At 40.4% G+C, this 22,958-nt stretch overlaps 1 protein-coding gene across 1 annotated transcript in view; it reads right to left on the reverse strand.

The window, feature by feature from the left end:
* Positions 1–3,386, reverse strand: part of myom2b (myomesin 2b) — a 76,322-nt gene extending 72,936 nt beyond the window's left edge. The window contains exon 1 of the mRNA XM_056278543.1: positions 3,288–3,386. Within this exon, the coding sequence (XP_056134518.1) occupies positions 3,288–3,370 (83 nt within the window). The 5' untranslated portion in view covers positions 3,371–3,386. The remainder of the gene's footprint in view (positions 1–3,287) is intronic.
* Positions 3,387–22,958: the final 19,572 nt, after the last annotated feature.

The following is a 22,958-nucleotide window of genomic DNA, read 5'->3' on the forward strand; positions in this document are numbered from 1 at the left end:
GTCCTAGATGCATGGAAGATCCTGAAGACCAACAAGGAGCCTGCTGCTATGGCTGGTCTGTGGCTGTTTGAGCAGCCACTGTTTTACAACAGCTTCATTCAGGCTTGGACCCTATCCTCAGCCAGCATGTGTGAATCTGGGACATCTGCTGATGCCCGCTAGGACCCTGCAACAACACACCAACATCAGACCCAGGTTGTTGAATCATATCATCATTGAGGAGGTGCGTGCATCTTTTCCAGAGTACCTGAGGTCATTTATGATGGACAACTGTGAGCTAGCTGGACAGTGGGAGGAGGATGTAGAATATAGTTTTCCACAGTTGATTATCTCTCCTAATGTGGGGGAGTGGAAGGACTGCCCCTTTCTTTCATGACCCCATAAATGGATCAGTTTGAAAAAAGGCAATTTACATCCTGTGCGTGAAGGTGAGGCACTTTCAGTCTCTGCAGGCCATGAAAACCTTGAAGGGGACTGAGTTTTTTGACCTAGGCTCTTCACCGAAAGGCTGCTAGCAGTCCCTGTATAAGCTACTGTAGCACTATCTATCCCTTTTAACTGTAAAGGACAATGCTCCTGAGTTCTCTATACAACTCGGTATCCAATAAACTATTGAAGTATGTTAACTTCGCTTCTTATGTGTTTAAAGTATGTTCTAAAGGCTCTAAATGTCTTACAGTGTCATCTGGTAACTCCAACTTAAAAGGTTGACTACCCCTTTAAGGCGCTCAAATATGGCATATGACCCCTTTAAGGCAATCTAACATGGTCTAGACACCTCAATGTGTCACCGAGTAACTTATATTAAAATGGTGGACTAGCCCTTTATGGTTGTCTCAACATGTCACTTACCATAGCCTAGACACCACAGGAATAAATACACATGAATAATCCACACTCACACAGGTACATAGAATTATATATACAAATGTATTATGAGTAATAATTATTAGAATGAATGAAAGTGATAAGCCTCAATGGCTAACAAGCATCTGCATTCAGATATACACAAATTAATCAGACTAACACATTAGCATATACAGCTCAATAACCCTATAACTAAGCCGGCAATAAAATAAAAGAAAGTCAACCCCCAGTTGCAGGCCTGTTTCTTTATCGGGTACGTTGGGACCCTAAACAGCCCTCTTCGCTCCCCTTGGAAGCCTGCACATCCAACTTGTACTCACAAAGAATGCTCCTCTTCGTCTCGCGCTTCTCACCGCAGCACAGCAGCGAACGTCAGGCAGGCAGCCATCCTAGCTAACTTGCTAGTTAGCCGTTAGCACCATCTCACGGTAGAACCGTGCGCTCGCCTCGGCAGACCAACACGGCAACAGACGACTCCTTCTGCGTTCCTCGATGGTCGCATGAATCCACCACTACACTGTAACTGATAATGTTACTTCGCTAAACTAGAAGACGGCCCGACTCACTGTGGGGAGAGCCCCTCACCGCATCCAGTCCATTCGTGTGTCTTGCTGTGCTAGCAACGAACACCGACTGGCTAGCTCGCTCCGTAACGTCGCTGGGTCCACATATGGGACTGACGAGTAGTCAGTTTGTCTCCCAAATCCACACAAACAGTTCCCGGGATGGGTCTCGGTCAAACACCCTCACACATCACTGTTCACTAAACTTCAATTACATTTCTCTCACCGCAAAATAGCATATAACAACTCGACATCAAACTGCTCCGTTTTGCTCACACAAGGGACGAGAGGCCTCCTTCTCTCCGTCCAGTCTGCTCGTGCTGACGTTTCCCGCTGCCCTCTCAACCAATCACATTCAAGGTAAGGTATTCTCTCCACAGCCAACCAATCACAACAATGGTAAGTTTCAACACGAAAGTAAATGCATTTCACATTGGTAAACAACTGTTTTGCAGAACAATATCAACAATATAATATATTCATATTCAAAAGGTATACAAAATAACAAACATAGGCCAAACTCTTATCTAATAGTGCAATGTAATATATCTAAGGCCTATAATTTAACCACAGGGTTACACTACCGATTGAAAAATGGTCAGCAGACCTCCAGTGGAGGATTGTGCATGAGGCGATAGCCATGAACAAACCGAGTGCACCTGGATCCTGATCACAGGGAAGCATGTCTGTTTTGTTCACAGTGTGAAACTCTTACACGTTTATTTGTCCAGTGTCCTAGGTTGGTGGGTGTGTTCGAGTTGTTAAGGGATTGGTTTTGGGGCTTGAGGGAGTCTTTTTCTCTTCAGTTGTCTGTCTATGGTCCCAAATACCTTGCCAGGGAGAAATGTAGGCACACACTTATAAACTTCATATCAGCTACTGCCAAATTAGCCATCTGGCTATTAAAACGCCACTGTCAATGGCAAATTCGATCAGCAATTGCACAGCGATTACACAACACACTAAACTGTACCTCAGAACAACTGATGAATTGAAAACCCACCTCATAACAGGATTCCTTTGCATTATCCCTACAGTGTAAGGTAAATCTCGATTTATGAACAACCCATTCCTTAAGCTAAAAATAACAAGGTGAAAATCCTCTTGGTGATTAGCTGAATCCACTAGCTATTCATATTACACTGACATCTACTTTGCTGAACTGCGCCATTATTTGGGCATATTTAGTGGAGGGCATGATATGTGCCTGGAGTAGCTGCAAAAAGACTATTTTGAGATTGTTTTTTTGTTTGCTTGTTTTTAGCTTCACAAATATTCATGTACACATTTGTGGTCTATCTAAAATTATAAGAATAACACATCTGAATTTTGCATTAATGATGGGATCATTTTACACTCTGAAATGTGACCGTGAGTAAGCTCGTCCGCACCCGACTCCACCGAATGAACTTAGGGTTTCTTTACTGTACTTTTCACGCTGTGGACAAAACAGTTTGCATACTTCAATGTCAGTTTACCATATTTACATGAGTGTGTGTTTATGTGTGCCCCTATTTGTTAAACATATTGTAGAATCACTTTTGATGATGCGCTACTACATCTCTACATTCGGATGTTGCTAATGTTAGCCACGCAGTGTATCACTTGTAGCAGAAGTTACATTCGTAACCTCTTCTATGCGTTAGTCAGTGTTAGCCAACCCAGATAGAGCTTTTCGAAGTTAGTTTAGTCTTGTTAGGTTTATCCCAACATTAACCATGTCAGCTTTGTTATGTTATTCTAGTGCTGGTTATAGCTAGATTAAATCTACTGAAGTACTACATTTGTTCTGAAGCAGCCCTTTAAATCAGCTTGTTTAGTTAAAACTACATTAGTCAGGTCTTTTATTCACTGTACCTGCTGTATTCTTTAACCACATATTGGCTCTGTTTGTGGTGGTATTCATGGTTGTAATGCCCAGATCGCATCAATATTGACATGGTGACACTGTAGATACTGACCTGTTAGATCAGCAACACAAAAAGACATCACTGACATTGTGACAAAGTACTGACGAACTTGTAGCAAACCAGCAATATACAATGTATACCCTTCAACAGACAGACACACAAATACAGACACACAAATACAAACAATTACATAAACAAAAAGCAAACAAGCATAGAAACACCAACCACTTGTTGCATTGTTATATATGTTAAGGTTTAACGTTTAAAGTATTGCTCCAAAGTTTTTTCCCACCCATTTCATTGGCCTCCATTCATTCAACTCAAAAGTTTCCACCATGTAACTATGCTACAAAATGCCCTTGTACTAACACTGGACAGAAAAGGGAACAAAGCCAATAGTGCTACCAGTGTCACAAGGAAATATGAGGGGGAACACTGGCACATACTTTGACACCTCAGCTCATTCTATTAACTCGTCTTCTTCCATTTTATCAAGAGCCATATTGCTGGCTTACAAGTAATTTGCTGCCTTGAAATCCAATAACCCCCAAAGCAATCCAGGAAACCTGTAAAAACTCTACAGATTCTAACAAACAAAAAAAAGACAGTTTTTTAGAATGAACTTTTCTTTGTTTTATAGACCCTATGTCTAGAAAATGTAGCACGTACACGGCTAGGAGAACTTTGAATTTAAATTAAAAACTCCAAAAATGATCATTTTGAGGTTATAATGCTACATTGACCATGTAATATGCTACCTTACTGATAAAGTCAGTCTCCATTTTGCTATTCATAGTGCTCCATTGCATCACCACGGCTATCTTGGCTAGCTCACAGTGGAGCCATATATAGGCAGTGTTCAGCAACAGTCATGTTAGCTTCAAGATTTTGCTCCATGATAGTTGATCTATAAGTATTATTTGCCATCTGATCAGAAGAATGTTGGGAATTCCTCAATGGAAAAGTTATTAAATACATTTTTATTTGCAGCCAGCACTGCTTAGAGGGGATAGGAACATGACATCCATGATGCAATATGACCAAACTCATGGCTCCCTATTTGTAAGCAAAAAATTGTGGAAGGGAAAATGTGAATTTTCTGGCACTATAATGATAGTGACTGCATGCAGTTTCAAAAAAAATTAGGACTTTCAGTAACTGATGAGCTAACTAGCCTTACACTGTCAATGCTCTTTAAAGCTTATAAACGAAGAAGAGACACAATGCTTAAGATGGACTCTAAATTCAAACAGAGTAAATTGATCTTCCTCATGATAAAATCTGCAGCAAAGTTTGTCTTTCAAGCCATTATTATTAAGATACCAAGCAACAGCTGGTATTTTGATCAGGCTATGTGCTGGTTCAGTCAAGGAGAGTGGATTTTCTTTGCTTATGTCATTGTTTTTAACTTGCTTTAACATTTAAGCAAATCAAGGCTCATCAATAAAAACTGCTTGTCTGCATTTTTGCCTTTAACTTACACTGAATACATTTTTGGCCATTTTTGAGGCATTCATTTGGCTGAATGTGTATTTAAAAGAATGGTTTGCATGTTGAAGAATTAGATGCTCATTTTTGAAAACTATGGTTGATTGTGTACATCCACAGTTAAATTACAGCTGAGGTTGTATGTGTCATAAGTAAAGTCCAGTTGCACTTGATTCAACTCCTTTGGATAACCATGACCTGGATGAATGAGAACATTCACAGACATAAGTAAAGGCTTTTTAATTTCTGTGCTTTCAGGCATTAGCACAAAAATTAAAGTTATATATCAGGTTATTGATATTTATTAGGCAACTATAAGGACACTGACTGCTTTTTAATAGATTTTTAAATGTTCCTGGTTTGCAAGCTTTAATTCTAATCTGATTCTTCGGCATTATTATAATCTATCAGTAGCTGGCTTCTCATGACTGACAAAATGTTTTACAGCACTGTACATCCTACACTGGAGTTTTAGCATAACTTAGCCTTACATCATGCACACATACAGGACTAAGGGCATTATTGTCTTACATCACATTAGTTCCCCAAGCCCAGAAAGAAGGTCAGTTGAAACATGAACCCTTATCTCCACTGTGCAGGCAAAGTAGCTGTTTCCTGTGCCATGAAATGGCTCTAAATCCTCATGTTCCTGGGCTCCTAAGTGCAGAAACTACCTCTAAACATCTAACCTATATCTACCCAAATGCAAATGCCCCAAAACACTCAGCTGGGCATCCATTTATACCACCAAACAACATCCTAATGTTGATCTATAAGCCCTCAACCCACTGTTAAGGGGGTAGTACTCTCATGGGTCCATAATCAATAAGTGGTCCCTTTAGACATATTACATTTACAAATAAGCCATTCACTACAGGGTATGCTGTTAATGAGAGTAGTGAGCATTGAATGCAACTAACACGTTTACCCTGAACAAGCTAGTTCATGGCTTAGCCTTCAACAACCCAACCTCATAGTTCAGGTAGTTCAGAACATTGGGATTTTGTGATCATAATATTTTTGCAAAAATCAATTCTCAATTCAACTAAAATTCTCCCTCCACATTTTCTGAGGACTTGTGATTTTGAAATATTCCAAATGTTCTATTGTAGAAACAATTGCAAGGAATGCAATTTTAACAAATTATCACAGGTTTAAACACAACCAGGCTCCCGTTGAACGATCTACTCCAGAAGATCATTGATTTTTTTTATTATTATTGAAACATTTTTGAATCCTTACCCTCCTTCTCATAATGAATGCTGAAAATATTTGAAACTTTCTTGCAGCTCTTGATAACACCATGCAGCTGAACATTACATCAACCTAACTACACTGACCACAAAAAGGAACGGTCAAAAAAGCGGATTTATGTTTATATTTATAGCAGCAATAAAATTTGACTTCTGTTTTAGCAATATTTTTGTTCAATATTTATTCTTTGAAACACTTGTTTTCACTGAACAATTCCTTTTATTTGATAAATCTTGATATAATGCAATTTGGTGTTGTGAATGTCAATACCAGAGCTGTTTGTACTCTGCCATTATTGCAAAGTTTGTCACTACTTTGGAAAATCTTCACAATGACTTTTTACTCATTCACGAAACCCTCTTCAGTTTTCAGCAGTCGACTAGATTATTTAATGAGGTAGTCGTATTCACTTATTCTTCTACCCTCCAACCATAATCATCTGTCAAACAGAGTTGTACTACTCTAACTGTTCCTATAGGGATTCCTCAAATTTATAATGCTGAACTCCACAGGACCTTCAAGATACTGTTCTTTGCAGACAAGTCACATGCTAGTTCCATCACCACTGTACCACCGTTTTAGCTGTCAGTGAGTTCAACCAGTAATGTAACTGCTGACATGCCTGCTGAATCACAAACAGACTTCTTCATTTCTGACGGTGAACCTCTCAAACCCTCAACCACAATCCTTAAAACCATTCAGCCATTTCTCCCATTGTCTGCCATTGTCTGCTCATAAACACTGGCTACCTTGCTTACAAACAATTGCTGCATACTAACGCATGGCTGTGATGATGTGACAGAATACTTTAAGCGCCTGACTAAATTTACCAGTAAGTAAATGTTTGCTGGATGCCAGGATCAAATAAAATCAAAACATCTTAAGCCCCAGGACCTCACACCCACAATGCTCCAAGACACTCATTCAGCTGACCAACAGCCAACCCACAGCTAACTAACAGAAGTCTAACAGCCATGCCTCCTCCTCTGCATATTAACTAATCAGTGAGTCATTATGATAAATCACACGTAGGCGTATTTGTCTTAACTATGCTTCATCATGACAATCCCCACAGACACAGACAGGCTATTACTGTTGTGATCCTCAAAGTGCTGCCTGACATGCTCATTACAGCATGGCAACCATATATTCCACATAAATGATATGCCATAACATTCGTCATCTCATTCATAACCAGGTCTACTCAGATCCCAGAGCACATCAATCTGTCCTTTATTTCTCTCCCTTTTGTGTATTCTTCCATACTGCCCTATCCTAGCAGGTATACCTGCAGTTGAAACAAAGAAAGAATAGCATGTGGACCAGCAGCAGTGGACCAGCAGAGGAGAAGAAAAATGCAGCGATCCTTACCCCTTGAGAGTTCTTCAGCAGAGCCTTTGGTCGTCAGCCTGAATCCACAGGGAGTCAGCCTAAACCGAGTGCTGGACCACCAAAACCTTCAGCCGTCTCCAACCGACCCCCAACTGCCTCTCCCTGAGGCCTTATAAGGAGAGAGAGGAGCCTATATATAACCGAGCTCCTTAAAGACTCTCAGGGCGCCAAGGTTCAGAGCCCTTGATTAGAAGAGTGTGGCCATTTCGGTTCCCATCGGCAGCCATGTTTGCACCATTATAATGCACCATGGACGTTGCTAAGGAACTGGTGATCCTTTGTCAGCTGGCTTTTAAGAATGTAGGAAGTCTCGCCTTGATGATGCTATCAAGAATGCAGCTAAATATCTAAAGCTAGCACTTTTTGGGCTCAGGCAGAATATATGGTGACCATATATTCAAACTAGCCCAGCCAAACTACAGTAAAAGTGGCTCTGGTTAGCAATAGACAATAAAGGATACCACACAGCTACACACTTCTGTTCATTTCTCCACATCATCATTTTTTTGGCCTGCTTCTCCATTCTAAACAACATTTCAAGTTAAAAGCATCACTGGCATCAGATTAATATTGCAAAAGGAGTTTTAACATATATGCATTTACAAAACTTTTTTTTTCTGTAACTGCAATTCAGACAGTACTGAGGTCTCTCTGTTATTCCTTCTTAACTTCCTAACATCTTAAGACATCATGCTGCATGCTGCACTTTGCCCAGGGCCTATTTATAAATCTAGCTACAGTTACAGCAGAGACTATTCCTGATACAGCTGGGTAGCTGCAAACACATTTCACTTCAGAGCAAAGGCTAAATCATATGATGAGACAACACGGAGGCACATGTGGGAGACAGAGAGAGCAGGAGAGAGTGGGACAGAGAGAGAGAGTGTGTGTGTGTGTGTGTGTGTTGGGGGGGGCAAGACAAAGGGTGAGAAAGACTGAACAAGATAACATTTTGAAATTTACCCCCCCCCCTGCCCTAAAATGCCTTCCAACTACTAGCAACAAAACTAAGCAATATTATAACCATGTTGGATTATTTCTTGGTCAAGCAATCAAAATAACTCATTTCTGAAATGCATTATTTTTTTCTAGTTTTGACTGGCCGATCTGGACAAACAAAACTCAGTCAGGTTTTTTTTCCATCTCCCACTCTTTATTTTCTTTTAATCAAGAGCACTCAAGCTCATCGTCAGTCAGTCAGGTGTCAAGCGTTTACCTGTGTGTGCGCGTGTGTGCGCATGTGCTTAACTACCTTGTACATCCTTTTTTTAGATCACACAGGGAATTATTTGAGCTAAGCAAGCATAGCTTTTTAATCTCTAAAGCCTGCAGTGTGCCCACTCGGCCTTACCCTGACGCTGACGCTGCAGCCCCCTAGCCTGCACCCAGCAGCCCAGGCACAGCGAGGACAGTTGCCTATGCAGTGACACAGCCAAACTAAAGAGCCGTTTAGGAGAAGGCAATATGGAAGAGTTTGTCACAAGTGTGCACGAGAAACAGAAGATGTTGTAAAAAACAAAAACAAAAAAAACAATTAAATAAGTATTTTGCTTTTACAAAACAAGAATCACCCTTGCAACATCGGATGCTATCACCAGTGTCCCAAGGTGATGGGGCCGAGTAATAAATTGGTCATTAAAATCAGGCCGCCCTCTGAAAAAGTGGCGAGGTTACACAGACATGTAGTCTAATTTTGTGGTGTGATAGCCTCCAAAAATCTGTGGCTGCACCCTCAATGAAAGCAGTGTAAACCGGGCCTGACTGGATAGTGGAACGGACACTGTCCACTTTATGCTCCAGAAGCCAAAGAATTTTCTGCTTTGATAAGAGGATTGGGACACATCAGAACCATTAAGAGCATATTTATTTATTTATTTATTTTTATCAGAACCAAAAAACATCAACAGCTCCAGCCTCCAGCTACTACAAGTGATTGACATTGTCTCAACTGGAAATGCTTTCTGGAGAACACATGTAACTGTATCAGACACTTGCTGCTTGGTACTGTATGTTGTCCGTAAGGTGAATTTATCTGGCAAACATAGTTTATTAGAACTGGGTACTGGGAGTCATAAAGTGTTGGCTTCCTTTTCACTTGGTCTGACCATGTTTTCCCAGGCTATCTGTGTATTTAAATCTGTAGAGTATTCGGATACATCTTGTACTGCACAAAAAGGAAAAAGGAATCTGATTTTTAGAACGCAACAAAAAAATTTCAGAGTGATGCATGAGTATACAGTTTATAAACTCACTCATATGGAAGCATCCCATCTCTTTTCAGGATATTTTACTGCTTTGTTGCATTATGTATTGCTCGTGTGTGTGCGCTTGCCATTGTGTGCATGTTGTTAAAACAAATCAAGGCCCGATATAAGAATAATGGTAATTAGGAGCCATTTATTGGTCATATTTGGCACTACGGCATTGGGCCACAGCCCAATGTTCAATTGAATTCAATGTTGCAAATTAGACTACTGAATCATGTAGTAGCTGACTTCATCAGAGAAAATACTGGCAAAATAACACATTTGAAAAAGTAAACCATTACATAGATTAAAACCTGCTCTGAAAAATTAAACTAATATACATTTATGAGCTGAAAATCCATAGCCGATTTAGACAGCTCGAGTGCAATGATCTCATGTATGGTGAGCCAAACAATGCAGAGGCACTGCCGAACAGGACACCACCCTACCCAGTTGGACAGTACTGGGTGGCTCTGGTTGGTCAAGAAGTGGATACCGGTTCAATGGAGCGAACCACGCAAACTGCTCATGCTCAAGTTTATGACTCTGGTGACAGGTCATTTGCAGGCTCACGCTAGCCAAGGTTGCTGTTGTTAATAAATATTGCAAGATATATTTTACAGCTTTTTTCTTAATATAGGTCTATTGTGTACATTTTCCATTTGTTCAGTGATTTAAATATAGCTACTTCTGATCCAATGAATTTGTTCCTTCTTTCTTGCTGTGGTTATTTAGAATACATTTCACCTGCTTTTTGTGTTTTTCCAGTCACAAATATTGATTTTGTGGTACTGGCAGTGTTTTCAATTACACTAATAAAATCTCAATTAAATATTTCTCCATTGTAAGTAGCCTAATTTCTGCCATCACTGTTCATCATAGACATAGGCTTGTCCAAGTTAATGAATATTCTGTTGCCCCAGCACAGAGACAGTATGTCCTGCCACCATTATTATTCTACTGCACGGTTGACTGAAGCCATTGATTGTGTACGCTGGATCAAGGTGAGTCACCTCACAATGTTTGAACACTGTTGACAGGCAACACTTAAGCAAAATACCTATATGGCCAATCAATTTGATCCTGATTAATAATGGATGGTTTCTATTTTCATTTTCTCTGCTGGTATTCTGTCCCTAACTTTCCAGTATCAGACTAGACAGATAGTTAACATGGTTGATCCAATAAAGACTTGAGGCTTGAATAAGTTTAGGTTCTTTACTTAGTTTCCTTGTTTATCCAGCTTTCTCACTGAATCTGTTCTTTTTTAAACTAAAACAAAAATACAAACAAAATACATCTGATTACAATTAGTTGTACGTGTGGTTATTTGCTTCCATATTACAGGTACACTATGTGTAAGTTTTCTCCATTGCCTTTCATGCCCCCCCCCCCCCGTCCTCTTGTCCACCCCTGATCTGGGGCGGGCTGGGGACTGAGCGCTCGACCTGCCTCCCTCCCCAAGCCCATCGGACACTGCTGCGGGCTGCCCACATTCAGTTCATTGGTCGGGACTCACCTCTTCAGACTTCATCTGTGATTTATGAGGTTTGTTTTTCTTTCCCTTTTGTATCTGTCCAAGTCGGAGAGTATGGCTGGCGTCGTGTGTGGCTGCTGCTTCTCCCTCTCGTAGCCCCCCTTCCCATCCACCCCTGTATGTCCGTGTTATGTTTATCTGTCGTCTTGTTTCACCCCGTTTATTGTACAGCGACTTTGAGTATTAGAAAAGCGCTATATAATTTTAATTTATTACTATTATTACTAATGTAAACTACTGATAAGACACATTAGCCCCTAGCTAACGGGTCTGACCCTTTAGCCGAGCGGTTAGTGATGTCGCACTGTGGTGCAGTACACCTCGTGTCGAATCCCGCACCGGGCAAGAAAATAACCGGTTACACTAAGTATACATTCACAAAGATAAACATTACATTACCCAGGACATTTCCATAGCAACCACGTTGTCATATAAGGCCATGTCCACACGTACATGGGTATTTTTGTAAACGGGTTTTTCCTCTTTCGTTTGCAAGAATATTCCTGTCCCTACAAGCACGGATTTTGGAAAATCTTCCTGTCCACACGAAAAGGCAAAAACACAACTGAGGCGCTGCCAAGAGCATGCCAAACCAACAGGTGGCGATATAACCCGGACGCTAAAGCCATGTTGGCCAATCAGAAGGCTAGGGGGGGGGGGTATTGCCGGAAGACCGAGATAGAGCCAGGGACGAGCTAACGTTACCTGGCTACCATGGCGCCTCGAGGAAGGCAGGATCATACGTGTGGACTGACAACGAAGTTGAGTTAATTCTCAATATTACACTCGAATATAAAGTTGGCAAAACTCAGGAAAACGTAGACTGGGAGTCTTGCCAGTCCAAGTATGCCGACATCCTAGCTCTTTTTCTAGAGCAGTACCCGGCTGAGCCAACCACGGACTTTCCCCATCGCAAGGAGGATTTAACCAGGGCCATTATCACCAAGATGAAGGCAATACGGGGAGAAGATATAGGCAGGCAATAGACTCCGGTCGGGAGGAACACTGGAATGGCCTCCTCGTGTTCCAGATTTTTTTTTTTTTTTGATGAGAGATCGTGCCATTTTGACCACGTCCGCCATTGTATCAATGTAGCTTAATTTTTTTTTATTGAACATTGTTCATGTACAGATTCTTGAAAAAAGTTCATTACAAAACAAACATGGCAAATATACATTCCATCCAAAAATACATAGCTATATCCAAAGTGCCAAAGGGAACAGTATGTAAACATTTCTATACAGTATATCAGGAAGTGCATAGAGATTAAATGTTATATTACAAATATATGGTAATGTATGACGAAAATAAGGGTACAAACAATAATAAATGAAATACATGACCTACACTAAAATGATAAAACATAGTCCATCATACAAGGAGGAATTAATAAGGATATCAGTCTTCTAATTCAGTGGGAAAATGTCTTAACACCTCATAAGTCTTTAGTGCTTTTGTATCGGTCATTAGTTTTAAAGATTTCAAGTATAATCTAAATTCATTTAGAAAATCAACAAATTTGGAGGACGACTTTAAGCATCTTTTTATGAATAAAGAATTCGGCTAAGCAGAGGATTGCATTACAACGGAGTCCATCGTTTTTGTTTTGCAAAATCATACCAAAGGTTATATTGTCTCTAGGATTGGAAGTTGGAAAGGACAGAATCCTTTGCTTTATCCATTTGTGAACGTCAAGCCAGAACACAAGTACCACACCACATGAGAAAAATACATGGTCCGTAGTTTCAATGTAGCTTCATGTAACCGTGGTAACGACGTAAACAAACGGCGCGCATCTGACGTCTCAAGCCAAAATCCTGGCGCATACCGTGACGTCACACACACAAAACCCCCGTTCCCCCTGTCCCCAGAAATACTGAGTATTTAAAAAATCTCCACCGTGGCCGGAGTTTTCCCAAAGCTTCGGTTTTAGTGACCGGTTGCGAAGTTTGCGTGTGGACAAAAGGCCAAATCGCACAGAAAAGCTATGGTTACAAAAATACCAGTGTACGTGTGGACATGGCCTAAAACAACTGCACACACATTAAAACAACGAAACAGTATTTTCAGGTACGCAACATCAACTCAATTTGAAGCGAACCTGAGCACGTGACCAGCTAACCAGCCAGGGCTCTTCGCTAACCACAGTCTAGCATGAATAAGCAAGACACTAGCTCTGCCAAACATATTCAGGTATCTGCAGAAGCAGCTCAAAAGGATACATTTGTCGTCCAACTATCGTCAATATACAACACATCAAATTTCGTAATACTCACAGGCATATATTCTCACAATTTCACCGTGAGAAAAACGATGAACTGCACACGAGCTTCAGTTGTGCAACAACTAAAATGGCGACTGGTGCAACGGACATTTATGTAAATTAACATTGACCACTAGAGGGTGCTCAAAACCATGAAATTATACTTGGAGTTGGACAAATACGAATTACCAGCACAGCTAGCATAGAGACAATAATAATAATAATAATGATAAAGGCGTGTAATACTTTCGATTGCAGTTTGGTCATCATACTGTAGTAAATTCAGGGGGCAGCCGGGAACCGCCGCAGCCGGGACGCAAACCCGTGTCTCTCGCATCGTGGGCGACCACGCCACTCTGGTGCATGTGCGGGAAGTGGTGCGGAAGACTCGGGTTCGCGTCCCGGTTGCGGCGGTTCCCGGCTGCCCTCAGAATTCGCTACACTGGTGTCAGAAGTGGGGTGGTGAGAGAAGCATGAACGCTGAGAGGCGTGAGGAAGCTGGTATGCTGAAGTGAAGGAGGGGGGTAGTGTAACGGCCACAGATGACTAGACTTGCTAGCCCTTGGCTAATGGGTCGGACTGGTTAGCGCAGGGTTCGCTTCCCGGCTGCCCCCAGAATTCTCTACATTAGTGTCAGAAGTGGAGCGTGTGCGCCCAGAGGCGTGAGGGAGCTGAAGCCTTCCCTAAGGAGGAGGGGGGGGTAGTGTAACGACGATGAATGAGTAGACATGCAAGCCTGATGGGTAACGGGTGGGATCTTTTAGGTTAACGTAGTCCCCTGTGATGCGGGAATCCCGATTTCGCGTCCTGGCTGCGCCCGGCTGGCCTCTGAATGTGTTAAAATACATAATAATTATTTTGTAATCATTGGTTACTTATAGTGGTGCAGCAGACGGAATTTAGAATCTCAAAATTAACAGCATATGCTGTCGAAATACTGACGCGGTTCTGGGGAGGGGGGCAGTGCGCCCGTAATATTAAGCCTGGACCCCCCCCCCCAACTGGCGAATATTTTCGTAAGGCGATTTTTTTTTAATAAATGTGGAACCATAAAATTAATCATGTCGTAAATTCGGACCATTTAAGTGACGGACCCACTGGATTTTGAACATCAACGTTCTTGATTCAAAAATCTTTGGCGTTGACTAAGACCAGTTTGGCGTGTGTGCAGTGCTCCTTTACAACAGATGGTCGTGATTTCAATCCCTACTCAACTACACAAATTTATAGTACATTAAAAAGGTATGTTTTTCATGAGATTTCCATTGCTATCGATGTTACTGTAATATAAAATGTAAAGGTTGCCTTGGCTAAATCGAACTAATGTAACATTTATCCATATTCACTGGTAGAGCAACACTTTATGTTGTTTAATTTCGTAGTATAACTTATGTCATGATAAAAAAAAAATTTCAACGTTTTTCCATAGATATACAATAGTCTAGTACATATCTATCTTTTTTACCAGCAAGTAAATGGCAACCAATTTGACTATGGGATTTGTTTCATTCATGCTAGTTCAGAGAACAGGACAATGCAATCACAGAAACTTGAATCAGTCCATCTGGACACAACGTTTAGCGGGAGAAACATTTCATCACTCATCTAGTGACTTCTTCAGTCTCAGCTGACTGCAGGTGTCCCCAACCTCATAAACCATTTAATGGAATAACGACCCAAAACAACGATCAGTTTTAAATGCAAATTGCTGTGACTAGAGTTTCAATGGCCATGTGTACTATTCACAGAGGATTTGGGAATAGTTGCAATCACAGCATTATAAGATGGCGACAGATGTACTCTTAGACCCCCCCCGCCCCCGCCCCCGGTTCAGGGATGGTCGTTCCCTCTTCACATAGATGGCCTCTTTGACTCCCCATTCAAACCAGCGTTCCTCCCTATCAAGGACATGCACATCCTCATCCTTGAAAGAGTGGCCACTGGCCTGTACATGGGTGTAGACTACGGAGTCCTGGCCTGACGCGTTAGCTCTCCTGTGTTTTGCCATCCTCTTCACCAGCGTCTGTTTAGTTTCCCCGATGTACAAGTCACAGCATTCCTCCTGGCACTTAACAGCGTGCACTATATTGCTCTGTTTATGCCGGGGGACCTGGCATAAACAGGGGTGGACCAATTTCTGGTGCTGCGTGTTTTGTTTGAAAGCAACTGAGTAACGTTTTTCCCAGTAAACATTGTATCCAGGTGAACTGATTCAACTTTCTGTGATTTCCTTACCTGGATTATTGAACATGCATCAGGACCATGCAATGCTTTTGAAAAGTAGTCCGAGGCGATTACACACATACTAGGCTTACATACTTTTGAAAACAAATTGTCATGGAAATGTTTTTGTAGTATGTTACCATTATGTTAACCATTGAGCAGGATTTTTAAATTTTTTTTATAAAAATCCGCTTCTATGCACCCTATGCATTGCCTTTGTGCGCTGCCTGTTGACACATATGTCCTATTGGACTTGAACCTAGTTTTTTGTACTTACTTGTGTTGTCGCCTCCTAACTATATCCTTGCTTGTGTTGTATTGACTCTGATGTACGTCACTTTGGATAAAAGCGTCTGCTAAATGAAACTGTAACAAATTGTAACATTTTCAAAATATGTGAGATTTTAGATACTTTATTGATCCCCGTAGGAAAATTACGCTCTGCATTTAACCCATCCTAGCTGTGTAGCTAGGAGCAGTGGGCAGCTGCTGTGCAGTGCCCGGGGACCAACTCCAGTTCATCTTGCCATGCCTTGGTCAGGGGCACAGACAGGAGTATCAACCCTAATATGCATGACTTTTTTATGGTAGGGGAAACCGGAGCACCCGGAGAAAACCCACCACAGACACGGGGAGAACATGCAAACTCTACACAGAGGACGACCTGGGATGACCCCCAAGGTTGGACAACCCCGGGGTTCGAACCCAGGACCTTCTAGCTGTGAGGCGACAGCGCTAACCACTGCACCACCACTCTGCCCTAAATATGTGATGTGATCAGCCAACGTCGATGATAAAATACATTGCTCATCTCTAATTACCAAACACTGTTGAATGCTATATCACTTTACATTATATAGTACATGTTTCTTTTAACTAATTTTTGCCCATTTTAAGTCAGACCAGAGAGATGAAAAGGAAACCACAAAAGGGCATAATGTCTTTTTTCAAGAGAGGAAAAAAATAGGGAGGTTTGGAGAGAGAGGAAGACCTGGAGAGGCAGTCAAAACAAGATTTAGATAGTGGTGTGGAAAGAGCAAGCTCTTGAGAGACAGAACAAGAAGGAATAAATCAAGATGAAGAAACCAGCCTGGAGAATGAGGCAGAGGGAAAGCAGGATGACGAAAAAGTAACAGAGACAGCTAAAGAAAGTGATCTAGAGATTGAGAGTGAGGCAGAGAGAACAAGACAGAGGAGCAACGTACATCCACTACTACTGGGCCACTAGGTTTGTCATTGTAAACAGATGCTAGTAGATAAGTTCATGTAGGCAGTTCACAGGATTTAGGTAGAAACATACAAGCCTACTATTAGAGTGAATCTGCATATCATTCAATATAATGGTCCTCAATTAATAACCCTCCAATTAAATGAAAGTGTATTGTGATAAAGTTAAAATTCGGTGTTGTCATTGTTCCCTGTAAAAAATATTGTTTCTCTCTTTTAAAAATGTCTATATTTTGAGGCAACTCAATTTCTATAATTGAGATATTAATGACCATAACTATTTTCGGGTATGATGACTGATGACTTGGGTGTGTTGTCTTCTCCACAGATATTTCCAAATGCAGAGATGATGCACCTGTGCAGCCCTTACTGAAGCTATACCCATAGACTCATGGAGGATAGGAGCAGGAACTTCAAGTCTGTGGTACAACATTCACCCATGGCTTGACTATTCAAAGATGAAAGACGCTGCATACTGTTATGCTTGTAGGGATTTCAGCCCTCCAAATGGCCTTGAGAGTGTGCTTGATTCATCCATCCATCCATCCATTATCCAAACCGCTTATTCTGCTCTCAGGGTCGCGGGGATGCTGGAGCCTATCCCAGCAGTCGTTGGGTGGCAGGCAGGGAGACACCCTGGTCAGGCCGCCAGTCCATCACAGGGCCAATGTTTGATTCACCCAATGAATTTAGGAATTGGAAGAAGGCAACATATAAAGGGGCTGGGGTTGTCATCCATGCCAGGTCAGAGTGGCATAATGGAGCCATCATTGCATGGAAAGACCATGAAAAGGCTGTTAAAACAAACGCTACACTATTAGAGAGCTTAAATAAGGAACACAGTAAACAAATCAGTAAAACCGTGACTATATTACGACAATAGGGGAAGTGTTACTCTTAACTGCAACACAAACCACTGCACAGAAAGGACACAATGAGACATTGGAGTCAGGTAAAGGAAATTTCCTGGCAATCTTAGAGACCATAGCAAGGCATGACAAAAATGTCAGAAAAAGGTTTAAGTCTATTCAGAATGCCAAATACACAAGCAAAGTAATTCAGGATGAAGTTCTTAGTTGCCTGGCAGGCATGGTTCAAACATCAATTATAAATGAAGTAGGGACAGTGAGGTATTCAGCATAATGCCCGATGAAACAAAAGACATAAAAAAAACCCAGAGATCATTAGTACTCATTGTATTACAATGGGGCTGTTCATGAGAGTGTTATCCATTTTGAATCAGCAGATCATTTAGATGCATCCAGGCTAACTGAGAAAATTATCCAGATAATAGAGAGTTATGGCCTTGAATACAAAGACAACCTAGTGGGGCCATCGCATGATGGGAAATCAGTAATGAGTGGCAAGACCTCGGGTCCAGGCATGCATTAAAGAGGTTGCAAAACATGCATTTTTACATCCACCACAACACACATAGTTTAAATTCTAGTGTTAGTTGACACACTAAAAGCCATCCCTGAAGTGGAACGCTTCTTTTCTTTATTAGAGACACATATTCATGTGTAGGTCATACTTTGTGCATCATAAATGGCTTAGCGCAGAGAAAGAAATGTATGAAGGTTCACCGTGAGAGCTCCAGAGACTACGTGACACCCGCTGGGCATGCTGCTATTTGGCTTGCTGCAGTGTAATGGACAGATTGCTGGCAATTAAGCGAGTTCTGCAAGAAATTGTTCAGGCACCCAATGGTGAAAGTTCTGTGGAGGCAAGAGGCCTCCTTGCTCGAATGGATATAGAATTCGTTGCACATCTAGTCACTGCCTGTAAAATCTCTGGAGACACAAAACCTCTTTCTCACATGCGTCAGTAATTCCTCTGTGGATCTCTCAAAGGCAGTTGATTTAGACAAAGCTTTGGTTCAGACTTAAAAGGAATATAGGAATGAGTCCAGTTTTGATGAATGAGGTATTGAAAATTGCTCAACAATGTAATATTGTAGTGAAGCACATTCCAAAGCCACAGCAAAGCCTTCGCTCTCACCTTGAAGGACATTGTGTACTCACTACAGGAGGTGAGGGAAGGTCTAAGCCATATACTATAAGTGCAGGTTTTGAACAAATGTTTTCTACCCAGTCTTAGATAAAATGTTAAATGAGCTTGACAAATGGTTCTCTAAAGAGAACTGTAATATCATGACTGGCATCCAGAGTTCCTCAGTTCTACAAGAGGAGGCTCTGTTGTTATTTGCCAACATGTATAATTCTAACATTGAGGACTTGGGACATAAATTACATCAGTTTAAAATAATTTTAGAAAGGAAAGTAAAGAATGGAATGCAGAGGCTTTCTGATGTAGTAGAGTTAACACTGTTCATTGAACCACACATAAGCTAAGCTATTCATACTGTTCAAAATTGCAGTTGCAATACCAGTAAGGACAGTTTCATGTGAACGGAGTTTTTCAACTCTGAAATTGGTCAAAACTCATCTTCGGTCGACCATTGCAGATGAGTGATTGGATCACTTGGGCATCCAAAGTATTGTGTCTCAAAGGGCAAAAGCTTTAAATACTACTGATTTTGTTGAAATCTTTGCAAAAAAACCCCACAAAAACTGCAGAATAAACCTGCTGTAGGCATAGCCTGTTTTTTTTTTACCCACATTTATTCCCAGAGAAGGGAAACTGTAATTATTCATAGGCAGTGAGTGATAAATAAAATGTACCTGAAAATCGAGTGGGTATTCATGTGTTTATTGTTATATGTCTATCGTTTGTGTTTTGGATAACCAAACCTGTGGGGGTAGTGGTTGTATGTAACTACTACTACTACTACTACTACTTTCGGCTGCTCCTAGTAGCGTATGTTACGTTACATTACATTAGTAATTGCAATAGTTAATACTATTGTACTAAGTACATACTACTTGAATTTAATATTTATTTAATATTAATTAATAATATTAATAATAATAATGTTACGTTACATAGTGGTTGTATGTAACAGTTGTGCTTAATATATTTGGTACCCTTTTAATCACATGCCCCCCCCCCTTTGAAATGGACTAGAACCACCACTGACAATATTGGATTTAAACATTTGTTTTACATCGGCTAAATTTTCATTGGGAGTGACGAAGAAGGACAGGATTAGGAATGAGTATATTAGAGGGAAAGCTCAGGTTGGACGGTTTGGAGACAAAGCAAGAGAGGCGAGATTGAGATGGTTTGGACATTAAGGAGGAGAGATGCTGAGTATATTTTATACTGGGATATATTGGGAGAAGGATGCTGAATATGGCGCTGCCAGGCAAGAGGAAAGGAGGAAGGCCAAAGAGGAGGTTTATGGATTTGGTGAGGGAGGACATGCAGGTGGTTGGCGTGACAGAGAAAGATGCAGAAGACAGAAAGAGATGGAAACAGATGAGCCGCTGTGGTGACTCCCCCTAATGTGAGCAGCCGAAAGAAGTTTCACCCCGACTAAACATGTCACCCCACCGGCAGGTCTACAGAGACCTTGGGGGTCATGAGCATACCATCGAGTATACTAGAGCTGATTGAAAACAGGTTAAAAACACACACACACACACACACACACACACACACACACACACACACACACACACACACAAAAACACCCTTCTGATTCATTGCTTAAAAGCTGCCTACAGTAGTAACATGAATGAAGGGATGAGGTCACATATGGGGCGACGGGGGGGGGGGGGGGGCTGGTAAAATGGAGTACCAAGTTTTTTATTATGGGGTGCTTAAAATTTACTTATGGGTACAATAACCTCGCAAAATAAATATGATGGGTGCTTGTTCTTAAGTAGTTATGCATCAGTTTTTGTATTTTGTCTCCCGGATTACAAGCATTTGATTTAAGATGAAGGTTTTATCTTGTTTTTGGATTTTTTTTAAAAGCCTTTGACATGATTAAACATGTTTCGTACTTTAGAATTGTTTGGATTAGGAGAAAACTTTATAAATTTAGTTAAACTCATTTATAAGGATACTAATAGCAGTGTTATTGCCACAAGGTCCATCTCAAAGATTCTTAATTGACAAATGAATTAAACACGGTTATCCCATCTCTCCTCTGCTTTTTATCGCTGCAGCGGAAATGCTATCCATTCTCGTGAAAAATTCAGACTTTGAAAAATTGACCGTCTCAGGCAAACAGCTGGCGATCAAACCAACTGGCAGATGATACAATCATACTCATGAAAAATGATAATCAAATTCCAAAAATTCTCAATGCAATCATTTTTTTCTCTAAGGCATCTGGCTTAAGATGAAACCTTCAAAAAAATGTGAATTCCAATTCATAACTCTCCTCTGACAACAATTCATAATATCCCTGTTAACTGCAGATGGCAGTTCTGACAGTCATCCTAGCTGGCGTTTGCTCTCTTGGACAGTGAATTATTTATTTTTTGGACATTTTGGGTATATGTGATTTTGTAGGTTTTTATTTGTTTTTATTTTTATTTTTTGTAGGGTTTTTTGTAGTTTGAATATATGTGTTCTTGTAGGTTTTGGATATGTCTTTGTCTTTGTGTTGCACTGCTGTGGGCTAGGGGAAATGAAAATGAATTTCATGTACTTGCGTACATGAAATGAAACAACAAATAAATGTTCCTGATTCCTAAATCAGCTGTTAAATACTTAGGTGTATACACATTACAAAGGATAATCTCAACATTTGGAATAATCTAGATAAATGTAAATCTTATCTGAATTTGTGGTCTCAAAGAGACATCCTTATTATTGGTCGAGTTTTTCTCACAAAAATGGAGTGCATTTCGAGATTCATTTGCCCAGCTTACTCAATGTCACTCCCCCAAAATGCAATGAAAGCAATAAACCGGGTCAACTGTAATTTTACCTGGGAAAGAAAAACACTATATTAGAAAAGGAATTATGGTTAAAGATTTTGAGGAAGGAGGGCTAAAAGCCATTGACATTGAATGTAATAATGGTACTATCAAAATAAACTGGTTAAGGTCCTTTGTGAAAAATGAAAACAGCTTATGGTTCCATATCCCAAGCCAAATTTTTACAAAGGTTGGAGACATCAACCTTCTTCTTATACGTGATTATGACCTTAAAAAACTCCCTATCAAATTGTCAGCGTTTCATCAACAGATATTACTATATTGGAAAATGATCTACAAGTATAATTTTAGTCCCCATACCAATCCATTGTGAAATTGCAGGTATGTGGTATTTAGAAATAAATCCTTGTTTTATAAAAAATTGACTTGAGAAAGGAATATAGTCTGTAATGTGCTTAATGGAAAATACAGGAAACGTTATATCTTATGAGAATTGTTATTCAAAATGTAATTTAAATGACCAAAAACAATATGATACTGTTATCAAAGCAGTCCCACACTCTATAATAGTGATTTCTTGTAACTTGTATCAAAGTAATGTAGATCTGCACCTTCCTAAACTTTTGGTGAACGGACATGATCTCATCAGTCTAAAATTGCCCAACACCACAATCCGGGGAGTCTTTGTCAAAGAATTATATCCATTTTCATCAAACAGAAACTCAAATTTTACAATATCTCTCCAAAGATGAAGCTGAAAAATTGAGAACAAAATTCTTCAAGTTTCCAACTGCACCAAAAGTAAAGGAAGTGCACTTTGAAATTCTTAATGGAATATATCTTTCTGGAGAATTTTTAAGACATCGATTTGGTTTGGACTATAACAACTGCTCATTGTGCAGTGGACGCATTGAAACAACAGAACATGTATTTTATGAATTTCAGTTTGCTGGTGCCTTTTGGGAGGATTTGCATTACTGGCTGTTTCCTAAATTTTACAATTTCTCTGAACTAAAAAAGGATGTGATTTTTGGCACGCTTGTGAAAGACGGAACACGTGATTTGGCAATTAACACAATTACTATTCTTAGAAAGTTCTTTTTACATGAGAAGAGATTCCTGAAAACGCAGCCAAACTTCTCCATATTTCATAGGGTATCGTGTGACAAGGTGTCACTATTTCTCATCACTG

The sequence above is a fragment of the Lampris incognitus genome, chromosome 4 (genome assembly GCF_029633865.1).
Source record: "Lampris incognitus isolate fLamInc1 chromosome 4, fLamInc1.hap2, whole genome shotgun sequence".
Taxonomy (NCBI): domain Eukaryota; kingdom Metazoa; phylum Chordata; class Actinopteri; order Lampriformes; family Lampridae; genus Lampris; species Lampris incognitus.